The 17889-nt window shown below is 41.8% G+C and overlaps 1 protein-coding gene across 1 annotated transcript; it reads left to right on the forward strand.

Moving 5' to 3' along the window:
- The first annotated feature begins 8651 nt into the window (after window positions 1-8651).
- LOC126990056 (uncharacterized) lies at window positions 8652-11742 on the forward strand. Its single transcript, XM_050848621.1, has 4 exons — window positions 8652-9132; window positions 9267-9387; window positions 9543-9646; window positions 9744-11742. Exons 1-4 carry the CDS (start codon window positions 8991-8993, stop codon window positions 10559-10561), a joined length of 1185 nt encoding a protein of 394 aa, XP_050704578.1. The 5' UTR covers window positions 8652-8990; the 3' UTR covers window positions 10562-11742.
- The last annotated feature ends 6147 nt before the right edge of the window (window positions 11743-17889 follow it).

Genomic DNA, 17889 nt, shown 5'->3' on the forward strand with positions numbered 1-17889 from the left:
TTCCTTCATCTGTATTTCCTCCTGCCTACGACTTGAACTCTTTCAAGAGGAGGGTATCAGGACACCTCTCCTCCCGAATTTGATCTTGCTTTTGGCCACCTCTTCTGATTCTTTTATGGGAGCAGCGATTAGCGGGTTTATTTTTATTATTGTTTTTTTTGTGCCCTTGAGCTGCCTCCTTTGTTGTAAAAAAAAAAAAAAAGAATGTGCCTTGGTGTGTCGTTCCTGGTCAGGTTTCTTGATTGTGCCGGTGCCCAGTCCGTCCTAGGGTTCATCACAGGGTAGGTAACGGTGGTGTTATACGAGACCCTTGCTGACGCACCATCCGCGTCAGTCTGAGCCTCTGTGATGTTACCTTCTTCCATTAGGGTTACGTATGACAAGATTTGAGACCACGTCATTCTCTTTTTCCTGGAGATTTGTGCAAAATTTTTGGTTTGAGCGAGTTCCTTCCTCTGATAGCGAGGTATGGTCTGCAAAAATTCATCTTGCAATGTACTGCTATGCTCAGGATTTTTGCGACGGTAGGCGACCTTAAACAGATTCTGAAGACGTGGTGCATAAAAACGAACAGACTCCCCCGGCTTCATGATGGTTTTGTTGAACCTAGACTTGTACTTCTCTCGTCGTTTCTTCCCTCCATCTCGGTGCCAGTTTAATAGCTTCCTCTTGACGGTGTTGTAAGTGTCCCCTACTTGTCGGTAGACTTGGAAGGCTTCTAAGGCTTCTCCAGTTAGGAAGTCACCCAGGACTCGGATCCCCGCAGTAGTTGGGCCCTTGTAGGCTTGAGCGCAATATTCCTCAAAATCTTCAAGGAACTCGTCCAGGGGCTGGCCGCTATTTGGATCATACGGTTCGGGACCTGGGAACGTGCGGTTATACACCGAGTGCAGGATATGAGGCGGGTCCCTGAGTTGATGTCGTGGTGGCGTTACATGACGGTCACGAGCATGATGGTTCCTGTGCCTGTGGTGACCAGTACCTACCCTCGATGATGGAGGACCCGAAGAGCCGGAGTCTGAGTCACTAGACTTGTCAGTGGGACTAAAATTCCCGGACTGCGAATCTGTAGCGGTAGTGTATGTAAGCCCCTTGGGTTTAGGTCTTCCTAACGAGGGTCTGGTCTCAGGTACTGGAGCTTTCCCAGTTGCTGCGGCATAACCACCCACAAAGTCCACTATCATGCCGCACATCTCTTTCTGATGTTCTTCTTCTGCAGGGTTCAAGTCCCTCTGCAGCATTAAATTCAACAAGTTCTTTAAAGTCTCCTTAGCCTTCAGGAAGACTTGATGCTGGTCTTCAAGGAACTGGCTCATTGGTTCCAAGCAAGGGTCTTGTTTCCCGCCTTCATCCATGCTGGCGTGGTGCGGTCACTATCCAAAGAATTAACCAGGAAACAGGTAGGGCAGACTAACTAGAGCACTGGTGCCACTATCACAGTTGGAAATATACTATGGAAGATGGCGATGATGGGAAAGTCGTTACGTAAAATTCGTTACACATGACACACCTGCTTCCGCCCTTCATCCGCCCCCCCTCCCCCCCGCCCCTTCTCAGCTTCCTCTCCCGGCCAGACAAAAAGTCGTTGGACAAGACACACCTATCCCCCCCCCCCCCCAACCCTCCTCTAGCAGATGTGATAGGTAACTCCCACTCTCCCGCGTTAGGCGAACAAAGCTGACCCCTGGTGGGGAATGGCTTAACGTCACGGTGTTGACTCGTCTCTGTTGCGGGATGATGGTATATTTCTCGTGAGAATGAGAAGCAATGCTTTGTGTAAACAGTGTGGTAGACGAAAGTCGTTTAGTGGATCGTGTCGGTCGTGTGTCGACAGTGTCCGCCGTGCAGATGACACATTGTTTAAACACTGTGGGAGACGTTTTACATCTCTCCTTCCGTCCATGAGTGTTCTTCACCACAAGCTAACAATGCAGATAAACTCTGTGAAATCTGTGGAATGGTATTAGGCGGGACGCATCAACACCCCCTTCCCACCTTCCCGCGTTTTTCCGGGCGTCAAGATAAAAAAAAACTAACACCACGATAGTCTTTATATAAGGAATAGTTAAAATGAATGGGATTTTATGATTTTTATTGATATCTAGTGAGAAAATAACATGCCAAAATCTTATATTAGCTTAATGCAGGTCGATTATTTTTCGTTTGTCATAAATCCAAACTTATCCAGTCTGAATAGTTAAACCATTACATGGACACAATAAATTTTGAATTGCACTCTGTAAAAATACATCTTAATTCTGGATGAGAGGGATTCAGACAAGTTATAGTACACACATATAGCATACATGATAATAATAATAATAATTATGATAATAATAATAATAATAATAATAATAATAATAATAATAATAATAATAATAATAACAACACTCTGATAAAATACATCTTAATTCTGGATGAGAGGGGTAATTCAGACAAGTTATAGTACACACACATGGCATACATGATAATAATAATAATAATAATAATAATAATAATAATAATAATAATAATAATAATAATAATATTGCAACGTTTTGTGGGTCATATGCACGTTTCTAACGTTTCTACTATCTAGTTACCACGTCCCCATCACCTTTTAAGAACCCTTTTGCTACATCCCATTACGCCAATGCTACGTACTGGTACCTTTAATGTGCACATTCCCACAACCTTTGTGATAAGCGGGTGGCTTCGTGGTGCAGTGGTTAGCACACTCGGCTCACAACCGAGAGAACCCGGGTTCGATTCCCGGGCTGAGTGGAAAAATTTTGCTTGGATTAAACCTTCCCATACTCATATCCTTGAGCATGCGAAGACAATGAAGTATGAAAAAAAACTTGCTTTTTTTTCTCGCAAAGGAAGAAATACAATCACAAAGGAGTAGGTCAGGCTGTACCCATTGCGTTTTTTTTTTTTTTTTTTTTTTGCTGCGTTACTGCTACCTTTAGTGTGAATATTGCCACAACCTTCCTACTAAGCATACCATTACCTTTCTGCTACGTTTCTTGCAACGCCTCCTTCTATTACCTGTTATCTGTGTCATACATCATATCCTCGTTTACTGCTCACAGTCACATAACCATAAATTTTACTTTTCGTTAATGCATATAGACGACACTGAAAATCAATGTGGTTACACTTGAGGATGAGATGATCGTAAAAATCTAACTTGGTCTTAGTCGGCAAATGAGCAAAGATAAGACAAGAAATTCCTAACTTATTATTATTTTATTCATACTTTTCTCCTTTCTCTTTTTTTGGGGGGGAAAATCAGTATATGCAGTCCAATATAACACACTTATTTAGAACATGTCAGTGAGAGGGTGATTTTTTTTCATTTAAAAAAATAGACAGAATAATAGAGTTCGCTAGTTAAGGCACTTGTTCTTCCAGACATTATGGAAATGATTTTGATGACGGTAAAAACTTGAACCCCATATAAGCATAATAACTCTGTTACCTTCACTAATTCCACACATTCATTTGCTTACGGGAGAATATAATAAGAAAGAAAAGATAGTTATACTTTGAGCTTTCAGAAAAATAGGCAATTTAAACTACAACTTTAACTATATTTTTTCCTAGGCACTAAACAAAAAATAAATATAAATATGAAAATTAATCTTAAGTACATTAGGAAGCAGAGTATGCACTTTTTTTGGTACAGAAAATGATTTTGTTGATTAAACCTTCCCATACTCATATCCTTGAGCATTCTAAGACAATGAAATGTGAAAAACATCAAAATTATAAAAAAAATACACTCATCATTTTTTCCACCCAAAAGATAGATCCCACCACACTATGAATCGCGGAAAAAATTGGTATAGCTTTTTTTCTCGTAAAGGAAGAAATATAATCACAAAGGAGTAGGTCAAGCTGTCAACAACACCAACAAAACGACAGAAAAAAATAGATATACTTTCCCTGAAATAAAAATGATCTTACTGAACAAATATATTCTAAAATTGACCTAATACATTAAGGACGAGGTCAACAATACCAAGGGACTATAGTGGGTCCTATTAGAGAGTAGTGGAATGGAACCAAACCACAGTAAACCACAGGATTAGGTCAACAATATAAGTGGATCTCCAAGATCCTATTAGAAAGTAGTAATGGAACCGGAACACCAGGAAACCATGGAGCCCTTTCTTAATGCGGTCAACGCATGAAGACATGAACACTCAGATATGGAGGAAAATTAGAGAACCATTTTTTTATCAATTAATGCGACATTATACACAAGTAATGTTAATTTTTATAACCAGAGACCAATGAGGACTAAAATATTTCTGTATTTCCAGTCATAACTATGCCAGAACACTTTTGCCTCATTAAACCTAGAGAAAGAACTCAGGATAACCATGTGCCTGAACTGGTCTTCAGAGAAAACCGCCGGTTATCAAAACGTATTGGAGGAAACCAATTAGTTACTGTATGGAAGGGTATTAGTGACACGTAATCATGTATAACTAAAGTGGGCAGAACTCACTCTCTTATGTGCTTAGCTTATTATTAATCTTTTCACCTGTTGATGATCATTACCAAAAGGGAATACACACTAAATAAATAGAAGATAAGTGAATGTAAAACAAGTACCAAATTAAGCATGTTAGGAACCAGACATGCTCTACAGTATTTCGGACATACAGGCTGACAATCAATGATCTAGCATTGTTGAAACCGACAGCTTAATAGGAAATATATTACTGGATTACAGGTTTACTTTATCCTAATCTTAGCGTATCCTATGCATCATCAAATATTGTATGCAGAGAAAATAAAGGAGTTACCAAATGACTAGCAAATTAAACTGAAAATAAAAGGGTACGACAAGTACATATCAATTTTAGTTACACATAGTATCAAAAGATTAAAAAAAAGTTCATTAATTAGGATCAAGTATGTAAAAGGGAATTGCTGCTCAAAAACTAAATACATGGAATTCACAGTGTAAACAGTAAATTGAGTAAAATTACAGAAAAAAAAAATAAACCAGTAAACATTATGTTTCAATGAATATTGTTCATATAAATTCTTGCTGGAAGACTCTGATTATTGAAAATATAAATCCTCCTACTTGTGAACACTATGATCAGTAGTTCTTAATACCAGTATTTCATGATCTTTAATTCAATTAGGGTGAATATTTCCTCTATTACCTCTTTTGCTTCTGGAATTTTATTCTTCCACTTGATAGTTTTTAAACACTTTTGAGTGTTTTGATGTCTCATTTGTTGTGAAAATGAATAATAACCATAATATGACAATTGGGGAGATTGTATTACTCACGCGCCGACATTTCGTTTTCTACTCAACCAACTGCTCTTCTGTTGCTATACGTTACATGTAGGTCATTTCTACATGGTTCCCCTGTCTTTCCGGTTCCAGCCCTGAGATCTAGCCCTCATCCAGTCCTAAGGTTCCCCAATTTACCTCCTCAAGGTGTCTTCTGAGCCCCTCATAATCAGCTCTTCTAAAGTCAGGCACCAACACAGGGTTGAGTTCATGGGTCACCGGCTCACCGCCCAGTCTAATTTAAACCTAATTTCCTTGTGATCACTGCCACCTAATTCTCCCCAACATCTAGCTCGCTGATCATATTCTCGGTGTTTGCTAAGACCAAGTCTAGAATGTTGTTACCCCTGGTGGGCTCAGTTGCTGTCTGCTTGAGAAAATTATCTTGTATTACTTTCAGAAAATCTTCAGATTCTAGATCACCCACCACGCCTTCCCAGTTTATATTCCTATAGTTAAAATCCCCCATTATGCAGACATTTTTGTCCCTGCTAACCCTGCCTACCACTTGGAGTAATATATCAGTGTCCCGCCTGCTAAGGTTGGATGGCCTGTAAAGAACCCCTTGAATTGGTTTGTCTTTCCCTTTGTTGACGTCCACCCAAACTGATTCTTAGTCGCCATTTGATTGAACAGAGTTGTTAGCGATACATTTAAGTGTCCTTAATATAGTGCCCTCCTCCCTTCTTCCCTTTCTATCTTTGTGAAACATCTGATAACCATCTATTTCATACTCCGACATGAAGTTTTTGTTTGCAGTATCCATCCATGTTTCCGTGATAGCTATAATGTCGAATTTCTCGACACATGCTTTGCCCCTCAGTAGATCTATCTTGTTCCTGATACTCCTACTGTTGGTGTATTAAGGAGGAGGAGGAGGAGGAGGAGGGAAAGAAGGAGGAGGAGGAGGGAAAGAAGGAGGAGGAGGAGGAGGAGGGAGGAGGAGTGGGAGAAGGAAAGAGAGGAGGGGGATGACGTTGAAGTGGAAGGGGAGAGGAGGAGGTGGCTGAGGTGGTGGCGGAGGTGGCGGAGGAGGAGGCGGGGGAGGCGGAGGAGGAGGAAAGAGGGGAGGGGAGGAGGGACAGGGGGAGGCAGGGAGGAGGAGGAGGAAGAGGGGGTAGGTGATGTGATGGAGGACAAGGAAAGAGAATGCGAGGAAGAGCAGGAAGAGACTGATGGGGGGGAAGAGGTGGAGGAAAGGGGAAAGGGGGTGATGACTGAGAGTCATGAGGCAGAAGGGAAGGAAGTATGGAGGGTGAAGAAAGAGGAGAAGGGCTGAAGGAGTGGAGGGAAGGGGAGATGCAGGAGGAGGGAGAAGTGAAGGAGGGAGGCACATGCGAGGAGGGTGAGGCAGGCGGGAAAAGGGAGGCGTGTTCTGCTGCTGTATGGGGAGAAGCAGGGGTGGAAGGAAGGGGATGAGGTACCCCGCGAGTAGGTGAGCAGGAACACCTGCGACACGCTGTGACTCTCCGCCAAATAAGAACATAAGAACACAGGGAGACTGCAAGAGGCCGAGTGGCCTACACAGGGCAGCTCCAGAATCCCCCCCACTACTCACGATGGTTGAGGTGTAGTTTCATGGGTTACAGGTAGTGGCTTGATCCTCGTTTACTTTCGGTACGGGCGTACGCTCCAGTACCCTGTCACCTTACTGCACCCACACCTCACTACCACCTGTCATTCTCGTCCATGTATCTATCCAGTCTACTCGTAAAACAAGCTATCGTCCCTGCACTAACTATGTGATTGCTTAGTCTATTCCATTCCCCCACCACCCTATTACTAAACCAATCCTTGCCTATTTCCCTCCTAAATCTATACTTTTCTAATTTAAATCCATTACTGCGTGTTCTATCCTGCTGGCTAATTCTCAGATCTTTACTTATATCGCCTTTGCTGTAACCCTTGACCCATTTGAATACTTCTATCAGATCTCCCCGTACTCTTCGTCTTTCTAGTGAATGTAAGTGTAAAATGTAAGTGTAAGTGTAAGTGTAAATTGTAAACTGGACAGCATAATCTAAGTGTGGCCTAACTATCGCTAAATAGAGTCTGAGGATGACCTCTGCACTCCTGTTGGATACCGTCCTGTTAATAAAGCCTAATACCCTGTTAGCCCTATTCCTCGCACTAATACATTGCTTCCTTAGTTTTAGGTCAGAGTTCACTAACACTCCCAAATCCCTTTCACACTCAGACCTGCCTATCGCTGTGGAGTCTAAACTATACCCGTGTTCCTACACTTAGTACGCTACACTTGGTGATGTTAAAATTCATCTGCCATTTCTCTGACCAAGCTGACAGTTTGTTGAGATCCTCCTGCAGTGCTCTAGCATCCTCCCTTGTCCTTATAGTGCGTCCTTTTTTGGTGTCATCCGCAAATTTACCTATGCCACTAGTTATCCCATTGTCTATGTCATTGATGTAGATAATGAATAAAAGTGGGACTAAAACTGAACCTTGGGGAACCCCACTGGTAACATTACCCCATTTCGATTTTTTTTACCGTTAATGGTGACCATCTGTTTCCTGTCACAAATTCACGCCCTAATCCAATCATAAACCTTCCCTCCTATTCCATTAGCCCTGACTTTATTTAACAGTCTCTGGTGAGGTACCTTATCGAAGGTCTTACTAAAATCAAGATTAACTACATCGTAACTCTCATCATTGTCAACTGCCTCGTATACCTTATTGTAAAAGGATAAAAGTAGTAACAAATGTACGGAAGTGGGGGTAACCTCAGTGGGGGGGGTCGGAAGTGGGGGTTGGGGGGGTCAGCGGGGGGTGACGGAAGAGGGGTAGTTTGAACCCCTCACCCCCTCCAATCTTTCATTTTTCATGCCCTACCCCCCCCTCTCGGGCTAGCGTACGGAAGCGGGGGGTACTGGAGCGGGGGTGGGACGGTCAGCGGGGGGAGGTGACGGAAGAAAGGGTGGTCAGCGGGGGGGTGACGGGAGCGGGGGTATACACAAAGTGAGGGTTATTGCTATTGTTGTTGTTGTTGTTTTTGTCATTAAGGACTGAGCTGAGGGACACACATGCATGCGCACACACGCACACGCATACACACACACGCACACTCACACACACACACACACACACACACACACACACACACACACACACACATCTGGCCATACGACATAAAATCACGGAAAAAATGGATCGATGACATCTCCATGTATCTGAGGCCACGCCTATCGAAGTCTTAAGGATTCAAGTCATTACAATAAACCTCAGGTCATTAAGGACTGACCTGAGGAACACACATGCATGCGCACACACGCACACGCATACACTCACAGGCACACACACACACACACACACACACACACACACACACACACACACACACACACATCTGTTCATACGAGATAAAATCACGGAAAAAATGTTTCGATGACATCTCCATGTATCTGAGGCCACGCCTTCTGGTCTTCTGAAGCCTTAATGATTCAAGTCATTACAATAAACCTCAGGTCATTAAGGACTGACCTGAGGAACACACACACACACACACACACACACACACACACACACACACACACACACACACACACACACACACGTACAAACGAACACACAACGCCGGGGGTATTTATGGGCGTCAAACCAACGAGCACTTCACAGCTTCTCAAGGAGGTCTCGGGTCAAGAGGTCTCCTGTTCTTGTTTCTCGCAAACATGAGGATCCCTGTACACACCTGTATCAAATGTTCATGGTGTAATAATTACTTCCCGTTGTCCGCACTCGCAGCTCATAGGGCGGCCTGCCTTCCAGAGGGCCTTGGGACTGGATCGAAAGATATATCTACTAGAAACAATGGTAAGTACTTAAATGTTCGCGTTACTTTATATGATTGTCATAAAAAAAACAGTAGCAGATGTGGATGACGGGAGGGGGGTAGAGAGTTGGGCAACATGTTCAATATCGACTTTAGTCTTTCTATCTTTTTTCAGAAGAGACACCGTCGACTAGCTCTGATCGATCAGATGTCGGTTTCTCTCAACCAGGCCCCAGCGATATTGGAAGTTGTTCTCCACGGACGGGTCTCAGCGACGAAGCCAGTCAAAACCAAAGGTAGGCCAAAACCTAATATCTTCTGAAATGCAATATTGTTAAAATGTGTTTTACAAGAGACACATTTCCCATATTGTATTTTAAGTGTCACAGTAAAATATGTGCGGGGTAGAGAGGTTCATAAAATTTCATTTATGTGTTTCATATTCCTTAAGGGCTATCTCCGAAGAAGGCGGGTCTGGTAGGCTCAGCCATTGCCTCTCCTCTTCAGCGATCGGTAGTGGACGAAAACGAAAACAAGCGAATACAGGAACAAACGGTAAGTTTCTACGTTTTTTTTTATTGCGCACACGTCTGTTCTAAGGAAAAAATTGTAATTTCACTGGTCCCTCTAATATTATTTTACCTTTCTTCAGACACCTGCAGGAAAAAGCAAGCCCGTCGTGAGGGATTCTCCCATCCAAACAGTTCTCCACAGCCAGGGCCCAGCGGTTATAACCCGGGACGGCCGGCAACAACACCCTCACCAACACCCGGTGAAATAAGCCAACATTTCAACGGGGCCTTAACAACGATCGACGTGCCCGTCCCACCAGCAGACAACGGCGACATTGCATCATATTTCAACAACACTGACCGTCTTCGCGAGGCAGTAGAGTCTGTATTCCAAGGCTGCCAGCAGGTTAGACCTCCTTCTTTTAAAGTGTACGTTGACATGCATCTGCGTTTAGTCAGAGAAGACCCCGACGACGGAGTTCAATATAGAGATATGTATATGAGAAGTCACATGCAGGTAATTAGCTATGATGATATAGATTCATATGTACGTGAACTATCCGAATATTTTGTTAATCGGTTTGAACATGACATGTCAGACGAAGAGGGCAGTGGATTTACGTTAGATGAAATAGTTAGCGTAAAATTTTCCTTCTCTCTTATAATGCTGCACAATAGTATTGGAGAGTATGTGCCCTATCCTAAGGGTGTTCCTGGGAAAACACAAGTTCTCAACCCTTCGGGACCCACGGACTGTGTTTTCCAAGTTCTAACAGCTTATCGCTGTCTAAAGTCAAGAAATGTAGTTCCATCGGGCAGACAATGGGAGAATGCTTGCTTGGTCTCTATTAATACGGGTAACATTCCAACCCCGGTATCCTGGGAAGACCTCGGTCGGCTTGAAAGATTAAACAACATAAGTATTCGCGTTTACTGTCTAGACTCTAGACAAAGTTGAAGACAAAAAGAGGCGAACTAACTCTAGTCAGAAAGGGGCTCAAAGATCAAGAAGTTGTTCATTGTCTGTTGTTGGGGAACAGACACCTAGCTCTTATCCAAGACTTTGACGCATACATGAACCTGTTTACCTGCCAACGTCGCGGGAAAAAAAATGTTTTGCGATATCTGTCTGTGCGCCTGTGAGAACAAGACAACGCTTGCTGAACATGTGCTAATTTGCCCAACGATGATCACAAGACTAAGATTTCCACCCGCGGGCTCTACTGTGAAATTTATTAATCATGCTAAGGCATATGAGCCATCTTATTTAGCATTCTATGACTTTGAGAGTATTCTCGTAGAGCCTTCTTCGAATGTGTCTGGATGTGTAAAGAGACATCACTTTGCCATAGCGTATGCTTACATTATAGTGAATAGAAACGGAGAAACAGTACAAAGCGGATCCTATTGTGGAAGTAATGCTGTAAACCATTTTATTCATACAATGCAGCGTGCCTGGAAGAAGTTAAAATTTTCTAAAGGCTACAATAAAATCAACATGACCGATGAAGATACGACACGTCACAATGAGCAAACTCACTGTCTTCTCTGTAAACTGTTTTTTTTTTAAAGGTAAAGGAGTAAAACATCATGACCATGAAAAATCAGGAAACAATTACATTGGAGCTTATTGTAATAGATGCAACCTCCAAATGAAAAATCACAAATTGCAGCTCACTCTCATTGCACATAATGCTAATTACGACATGTCGTTAATCCTGCGTGAATTAACGATACCTGACTTGAAAATCAAACTAAGACCAAAACGTTCAGTTCACAAATACCATGAAGTCATCATAAATGACTTGAGATTTATTGACTCGTATGCCTTTATGTCTGGTTCACTCGCGGCTTTAGCGAACCAATTCATCAGTAATGGGAACGAACCCATATGCACACAACAGATGTTGAAAGATGTGCCAACACCTGCGTTGCCATTATTGATCAAGGGAAAGCAGGTGTTTTGTTATGACTATATGGATTCGATGGAACGACTTTCTGAGACACGTCTTCCATCCCGCGAAGATTTTTTCAATTCGCTTCAAGAAGCAGAACTTTCCGAAAGTGATTATGAACATGCTCAGAATGTTTAGAAAGTAGCTGGGTGTCAGACCCTGAAGGACTATTTGTTGCTTTATGTAAAAGTGGATGTTGGCCTTCTATGTGATGTCTGCCTAGAGTGGAGAGGTATTTTGAAAACTCAGTGGAGGTTGGATATTGTAAATTATGTTAGCCTGCCAGGATTTGCCTATGACTCTTTTCTGCTAAAAACACAGCAGGAATTAGAGGCGCTTAGTAGCCCAGCCATATATCATTGCATTCAAACAAATGTGCGTGGGGGCTACACAAGTGTTGTGTGTCGTTTTGTACGCGCCAATAACATCTACACGAACCCTCAGTTTAATCCAAAACATGATAGAAGCACTTTCCTTTCATATCTTGACTTCAACAGTCTTTATCCCACTGTAATGCAAGATAAGTTGCCATGTGGGGATATGAGAAAACTAGATGAGACAGAAATGCAGTCGTTTTTGAGCGGGGGCTTGGTCAATCAAGCAACCGATGGCGATTTTGGATATGTCATTCTGTGCAATACTGAGGCTTTCTCACGTGAAGTCGTTGAGAAAACGGATGACCTCCCACTGATCATCAGAAGACACAATATCACCAACAGAGATATATCGTCAGTCATACGCGAATGGTATGAAGAAGAAAACCGTCCAGCACCGTGTAAGAACATGAAACTGATTGGAACACATGCTGCTCAGAGAAAATGCTGTTTGCTCTGCCCTCCTTAAACTACTTATTCAACTAGGCCTGATGTTAAAAGTGCATGCTATTTATATCGTTTAAGCTAAAGCACTTTCTTGCGGACTTAATTCAGGATAACATAGAAGCCCGCAAAAGTGCTACTTTCCTATCAAGAAAATAGCAATCAAGTGTATTTCAAACAGCATTTTTGGTCGATTCCTGATGAACGTGGCCAAATATAGTGAAGACATAGATATTGTCACCAACCGCGAAAAGTTTTTGAAGCTGGCCCGAAGTCCTTACTTTAAACGCGTTGTACCTCTCAATGATGGCCATGTAGTTGTAACTCGCCATAGGAAATATTCACGGGTGAATCATCCAAACTACATTGGCTACTACATCCTAGAGCTGTCCGTTGCGACTATATGATTTCTATTACAATGTGTTGAAGGCTCATTACGGAGATCGGGCGAAACTAGTGTATTGTGACACTGATTCCTTAATAACAGAAATTGAAACTCCTGATCTATTAACAGAGTACTCGCAGGAACCCTTCAAAAGCTATATAGACACAAGTAACTTTAGCCCCTCACATTCCTTGTACAGCACAGACAACAAAGGAAAGCTTGGATTTCTCAAGTCTGAAGTGGGGGAAAGAACCATCTCAGAATTTGTAGGTGTAAAACCAAAGTGCTACTCCATCCTCTTGGCAGACGGTGACCGGTTGAGTTCAGCTAAGGGCGTTCCAAAGTTCATAAAGAAGAAAATTGCTCATCAGCGATACAAAGACGCCCTATTCCAGAAGCAAACATTTACCTTTGACTATCAGGGATTCACAGTGCGCAATGGACGAATGAGTACAGTAAAATATCCCAAGAGAGGGATATCTGTAGTTGAGGACAAAAGATACTACATTAGCACCTTGGAGTCACGATCTTACGGTCATCCCGATAATTCTATAGGGATAGAGGAGGAAGAGAAGGAGGAGGAGGTAGCCCAGATCATGACACTGTCAAACGAAGAAAATTTGGAGGAAGGCGATGAAAGAGGCATAACAGAAGCGAGACTAGCCGAGGTAATGGGTGGGCAAGAGATCGGTGAAATTGGAAAACTAGAAGAAGAAACCTATGAATGGTGGGGAGAACGAGATGTGCTGGCTGAGCAATATTTTCCCTTGATAAAACAGGTAGAGACGGATGATGACATGTTAATGCTAGCCGCGGAACAGGAAGAAATAAATCAAATGCTCTCATCATCCCCCCTTGAATATATGCTAGAAGATACAGACTTTTCAGAATAAATTGTAGTTGTTTATAAGATAAGGACTGGTGTGAATGTTGTATATACTGTTTATAGTGTAAGAATTTGCCAGCTATTTTTATGTTAAATATAAAATATATGTAAATATATTCTGTATATAGGACTAATGTTGGAGCCTATGATATTATAAAATAGCACATGATGAATCTGGAATCATAATTTGACCAAATTCCAATAAACATTGAGTCTGTTTGACTTGTTTATATGTCCTTTATAAAAAAAAAAAACGGATGAAAAAAAAATATAATTGTCTAAAAATTTATTCGATTTGTGGAAACATATGAATAAAACGCTTTTATGTTTTGATCCGGCTCATATATAAAAGACTGCCCGCCAAATAAGGCGGCGGCGGGGGCAGCGGGCGCTGCGGGCGCTGCGACGACAGGATGCGACAGGATTGACAGGTCAGCACGGTGTAGTGGCGGTGACAAGTGAGGACCTGTGTGTGGAGCCAGACCACTGATTTAAGCATGGTATACAAACCACGATAAAAGAACTAGAAAATTATTTATGCTTAGAATAGCTTCGTAGAATGTAATACACTTCTATATGAAAAAATCAACAGTCAATACTTACTTTGATGGACACGTGTTAAATGTTTGATGACATACGGGCATTATAAACTTGCTGTAAGCGAATCTCATCACATGTTCATCATTCCTCGAATATTCGGTCTTGGAAAACTCCATACATATTTTTTCAAGAGTTTCTCTTACACCCAAGTGTGAAACATTGTAGGCAAATTACATGGCATAAGCCCCACACACATTGCTTTGCGTGCTTTGAAGTCGAAATGCATATTTATACATACTGAGCCCGGGGTAATCAATATATTTAAAATGATCAAAGTATAATTTTGGATCGAGAGCATAACTATCTAGGAACGCTGCCATGCCCGGTTCATAGTAGAGACAAATCCAGTGTCCCATTTATCTTTTATAATAACTTGGTAGTGTATTGACAATGCACACTATAGGTTTTCTATATCGAGGTATAGATTTTACTTCGTCTGTCAATAACACGCCTAAAAACAAGGCTTGCTTTCCTATGTGCCCCCTCAATCCTCTTTCAATCTCCATGTTGTTCATCGCACAGCCGCTTCGAGCGCGCACATCACCCTGGAGCCGTCTTTCAGAGTTAACTGTTATTATACCCACTGTTTCGCCAAACAGTATCAACAGACGGTTCTCGTTTTCTCCCTTGCTTAGATTCAAGCTAAGTCTAAGCCCCCCATTCATTTCAACGGGCAAATTATCATTCAAGTTTTCAGAACGCAAATCAAATGTGCAAATCATTGCCCCCTTGCCGAAAATATCCTTTCCGATTAATTGGTCTTTGTGAAAACCAAGTGCATCCAAAGTACGATGGTAGAGCTCAGCATAGTCATGAGGGAATTTACTAGGAATATTATACATGGTTCTACCATTAACACTTAAGCTTATTTGACTTATATCGCCATGGCTCAAATACAATGGATTTAGCGAATAGTCGCCAGAATGAGCTTCCATGCTCGTTATAATAAGTGAGAGTTTTTTTCCGGAATAACATTACCCCACGGTTGATCATACGTTCCTGAGGTTTGGTCTTTGGCTAGCACATAGGTTTTCAAGAGGGTTTTGGTAATGTTGATTTTAAAAGACTCCCTGTGGCGAGAGACGCGTTCAAAGCATGAAGTGCATTAGGATAAGGAAACAGTCGCGTATAAAGCAGCTTGGCTGAATCTATATGCAGACGAATGTTATCGCCAGTTGGAGAATTTAGCAGCCATGCATTACTAGATAGTTCCATTCGGAGTCTAACCGAAATACCATCGAGCAAGTAACTGTCTAAAGAACTTATATCCAGAAGAAGCGGGGTACAGAGTTGTATACCGTGAGTCTTAACCCGCTTCATAATGGTCTTGTGTTGCGCGCTGGCATTGTCAAAGTATTCTGCTGTTACTTTGGAAATAAAACCGTTTTCTGGGATGGTAATATTAGCATTGGCTCCAATTGTATTCAATTTGTTGGACGACAAAGTATTCAGCATTTTAACGTATGATGTGTACCCATAAAGTACATTATTGTCAACAGCTACATCTCCAAAAAAATATTGCACTGATTTGAATAGGCTGTGCGCGGTATTATTTGTAAATTCAACATGTTGAGCGTCATCGAGAGGAGTAGTATTGTTCGGCTTAGTTAAGCGTAAAGAGGTGTGCAACACCAATTTCCCCAAATCAATAAAACTGCCATGTTCCAGGAATGAGAAATTCTATATCTATCGGATAATTTCACATTGAATCCAAGGTTAGTAGGTAAACATCAGCATCATAACGGAGGCAATCGTTGTTTCCAATCTCATTTTGTTGGGGCGGGGAAACACCACTGACACCGGCGGTATATTGTCCCAGGGGAGAACGCGGGTCCCTGACACCAACCACGCTGGTGATGCTCGCCATACTGCTCTTAGTTCAACAATGATTACAACTTGGTAAAGATGTCCTTTTATAACACCTTTCCTCCCGACTCTTGACTTTCTTTTTCCCGCTTCCTCTAGTCAATTTCATTGCAGCTTGCTTTAAGGAATTAATTCCATGCTTTTTATAGAGTTTTCAAGTTGCTTCCTGCAAATATCATCTAGAACATTGTTTCAAAATGTTCGAGCTGAAGGCACAATGACATTTTTCACTAGGAAAGGGAAAGCCTTTAGCGAGTCCTGCTAAAACCGAGAATAAACCCCAGCCTCTGTGATAGCTTGGTTCATAAGAAAGTGTGACTATATCATCAATACCACTCCTCGATGATATCTGTTTGCTATCTGAAAACAGGGTATGATATTCTGCTACGGAAGGAGGGATGAATGTAACCTGCATGGTGGCGGCGAGGAGAGCAGGAGACTGTCTTTTCAAATGGACAACATTCCTATTAATACAGCAAAATGTACTCAAAGATTCAACGCGATCGGATATGAAGTAAACATGTAACAGGGCATCCTTCTTCGAAATGCATAGGACGACCTTTTGATCTGTGAGTTTAATAGGAAATCGAATCAATTACTTGGATTTAAGGGACTTATATATAGTTGGATGCACGCCTTTGTTAGACCTCCGGAGAGCGAAAAGGCATCAAGAATATTTACATTTTTCCCTGCATACCTAGAGGGATTGACAAGGTCAAGTGTAAATGAGAACACACTGTACGTCACCATTTCTCAACAGAGGGCATGACCATGTCGCGGAACAAGAACGTTTTTTTGTTCTTCATGTGTACCCAAGGAAGAAAACACAGCATAACTCTAAGTTGGGGACAAAACCGAGAACCTGGGCCAGTCGCGTATCAAAGGAAACCTTAATAAATACAACTAGTGGATGATAACCACTGTATTGCAGAACAAAGTTAAATGATCATTTGTTGAGTCAAATGCAAGAACCTTCTAGGAATACGCTAGTAAATGGTAGTTGTATCCATCGACCATCTCCTTTATGCAGAATGTATTACATCGTTATTATACTCGTTAACACACATCAGCAAATACCCAGTGTCATTATACAAGATATTAGCATTAATAGCCTCTGACAGTGTGCGTCTTCAATAGCTTCTGAATCTGGCGTTGGTCTTATACCACATTCAAGATGGTTACTACACTTTGGTTCACCTGGGTTTAACAATGTAATACCGACGGGGAAGCAACATTGTTCAGGTAGACCGACTTCATATTCCACGTCCTTGTCTAATGTTAGAGTTTCAGTATATTATTAGTAAAGCTAGTGCACGGGAATTGTAAGGGTAAATTTCCCATCCGCAAATGCTGGTAACATATATATGATGTGGATCCATTTAGAGCAAGCAAGACACTAGCAAAAATATTATAATACCTTATTTCATTATATAGAGAGGTAGATACATGACGATGCCACAATTACATATTGAAGGTAAATCATACTAAACATCATTACATTGTTATTTATTGACATATTTTTGTTTTAGTGATGTGTTTATAATTATTGGGAAATTGTCTGGAGCTATAGTTATTTAGGACCCACGTCGACTACAAAGCAACGTCCTGTTTTCTTTTCCATTCGTCAGCCACAGCGTCGTCCTCTGTATCCACTCAGTTTTTCTTCCTGTTTCGCCTGGGAGACACAGATAGAGTTATTTTGTTTCAGGCTCAACGCAGGTCCAACCATCTGTAACCAGGATGACGCACGATAGTATTATGCAGTTGAGTTCAGCC

Source organism: Eriocheir sinensis, unplaced genomic scaffold, assembly GCF_024679095.1.
Source record: "Eriocheir sinensis breed Jianghai 21 unplaced genomic scaffold, ASM2467909v1 Scaffold1433, whole genome shotgun sequence".
NCBI lineage: Eukaryota > Metazoa > Arthropoda > Malacostraca > Decapoda > Varunidae > Eriocheir > Eriocheir sinensis.

What these genes read in the sequence shown, in the direction of transcription:
- LOC126990056 (XM_050848621.1), top strand. Translation starts at nt 8,991, where the DNA reads ATGAGGATCCCTGTACACACCTGTATCAAATGTTCATGGTGTAATAAT. An exon ending in TATATCTACTAGAAACAATG is followed by an intron (nt 9,133 to 9,266) that starts GTAAGTACTTAA and finishes ATCTTTTTTCAG; the next exon opens with AAGAGACACCGTCGACTAGC. An exon ending in GAAGCCAGTCAAAACCAAAG is followed by an intron (nt 9,388 to 9,542) that starts GTAGGCCAAAAC and finishes ATATTCCTTAAG; the next exon opens with GGCTATCTCCGAAGAAGGCG.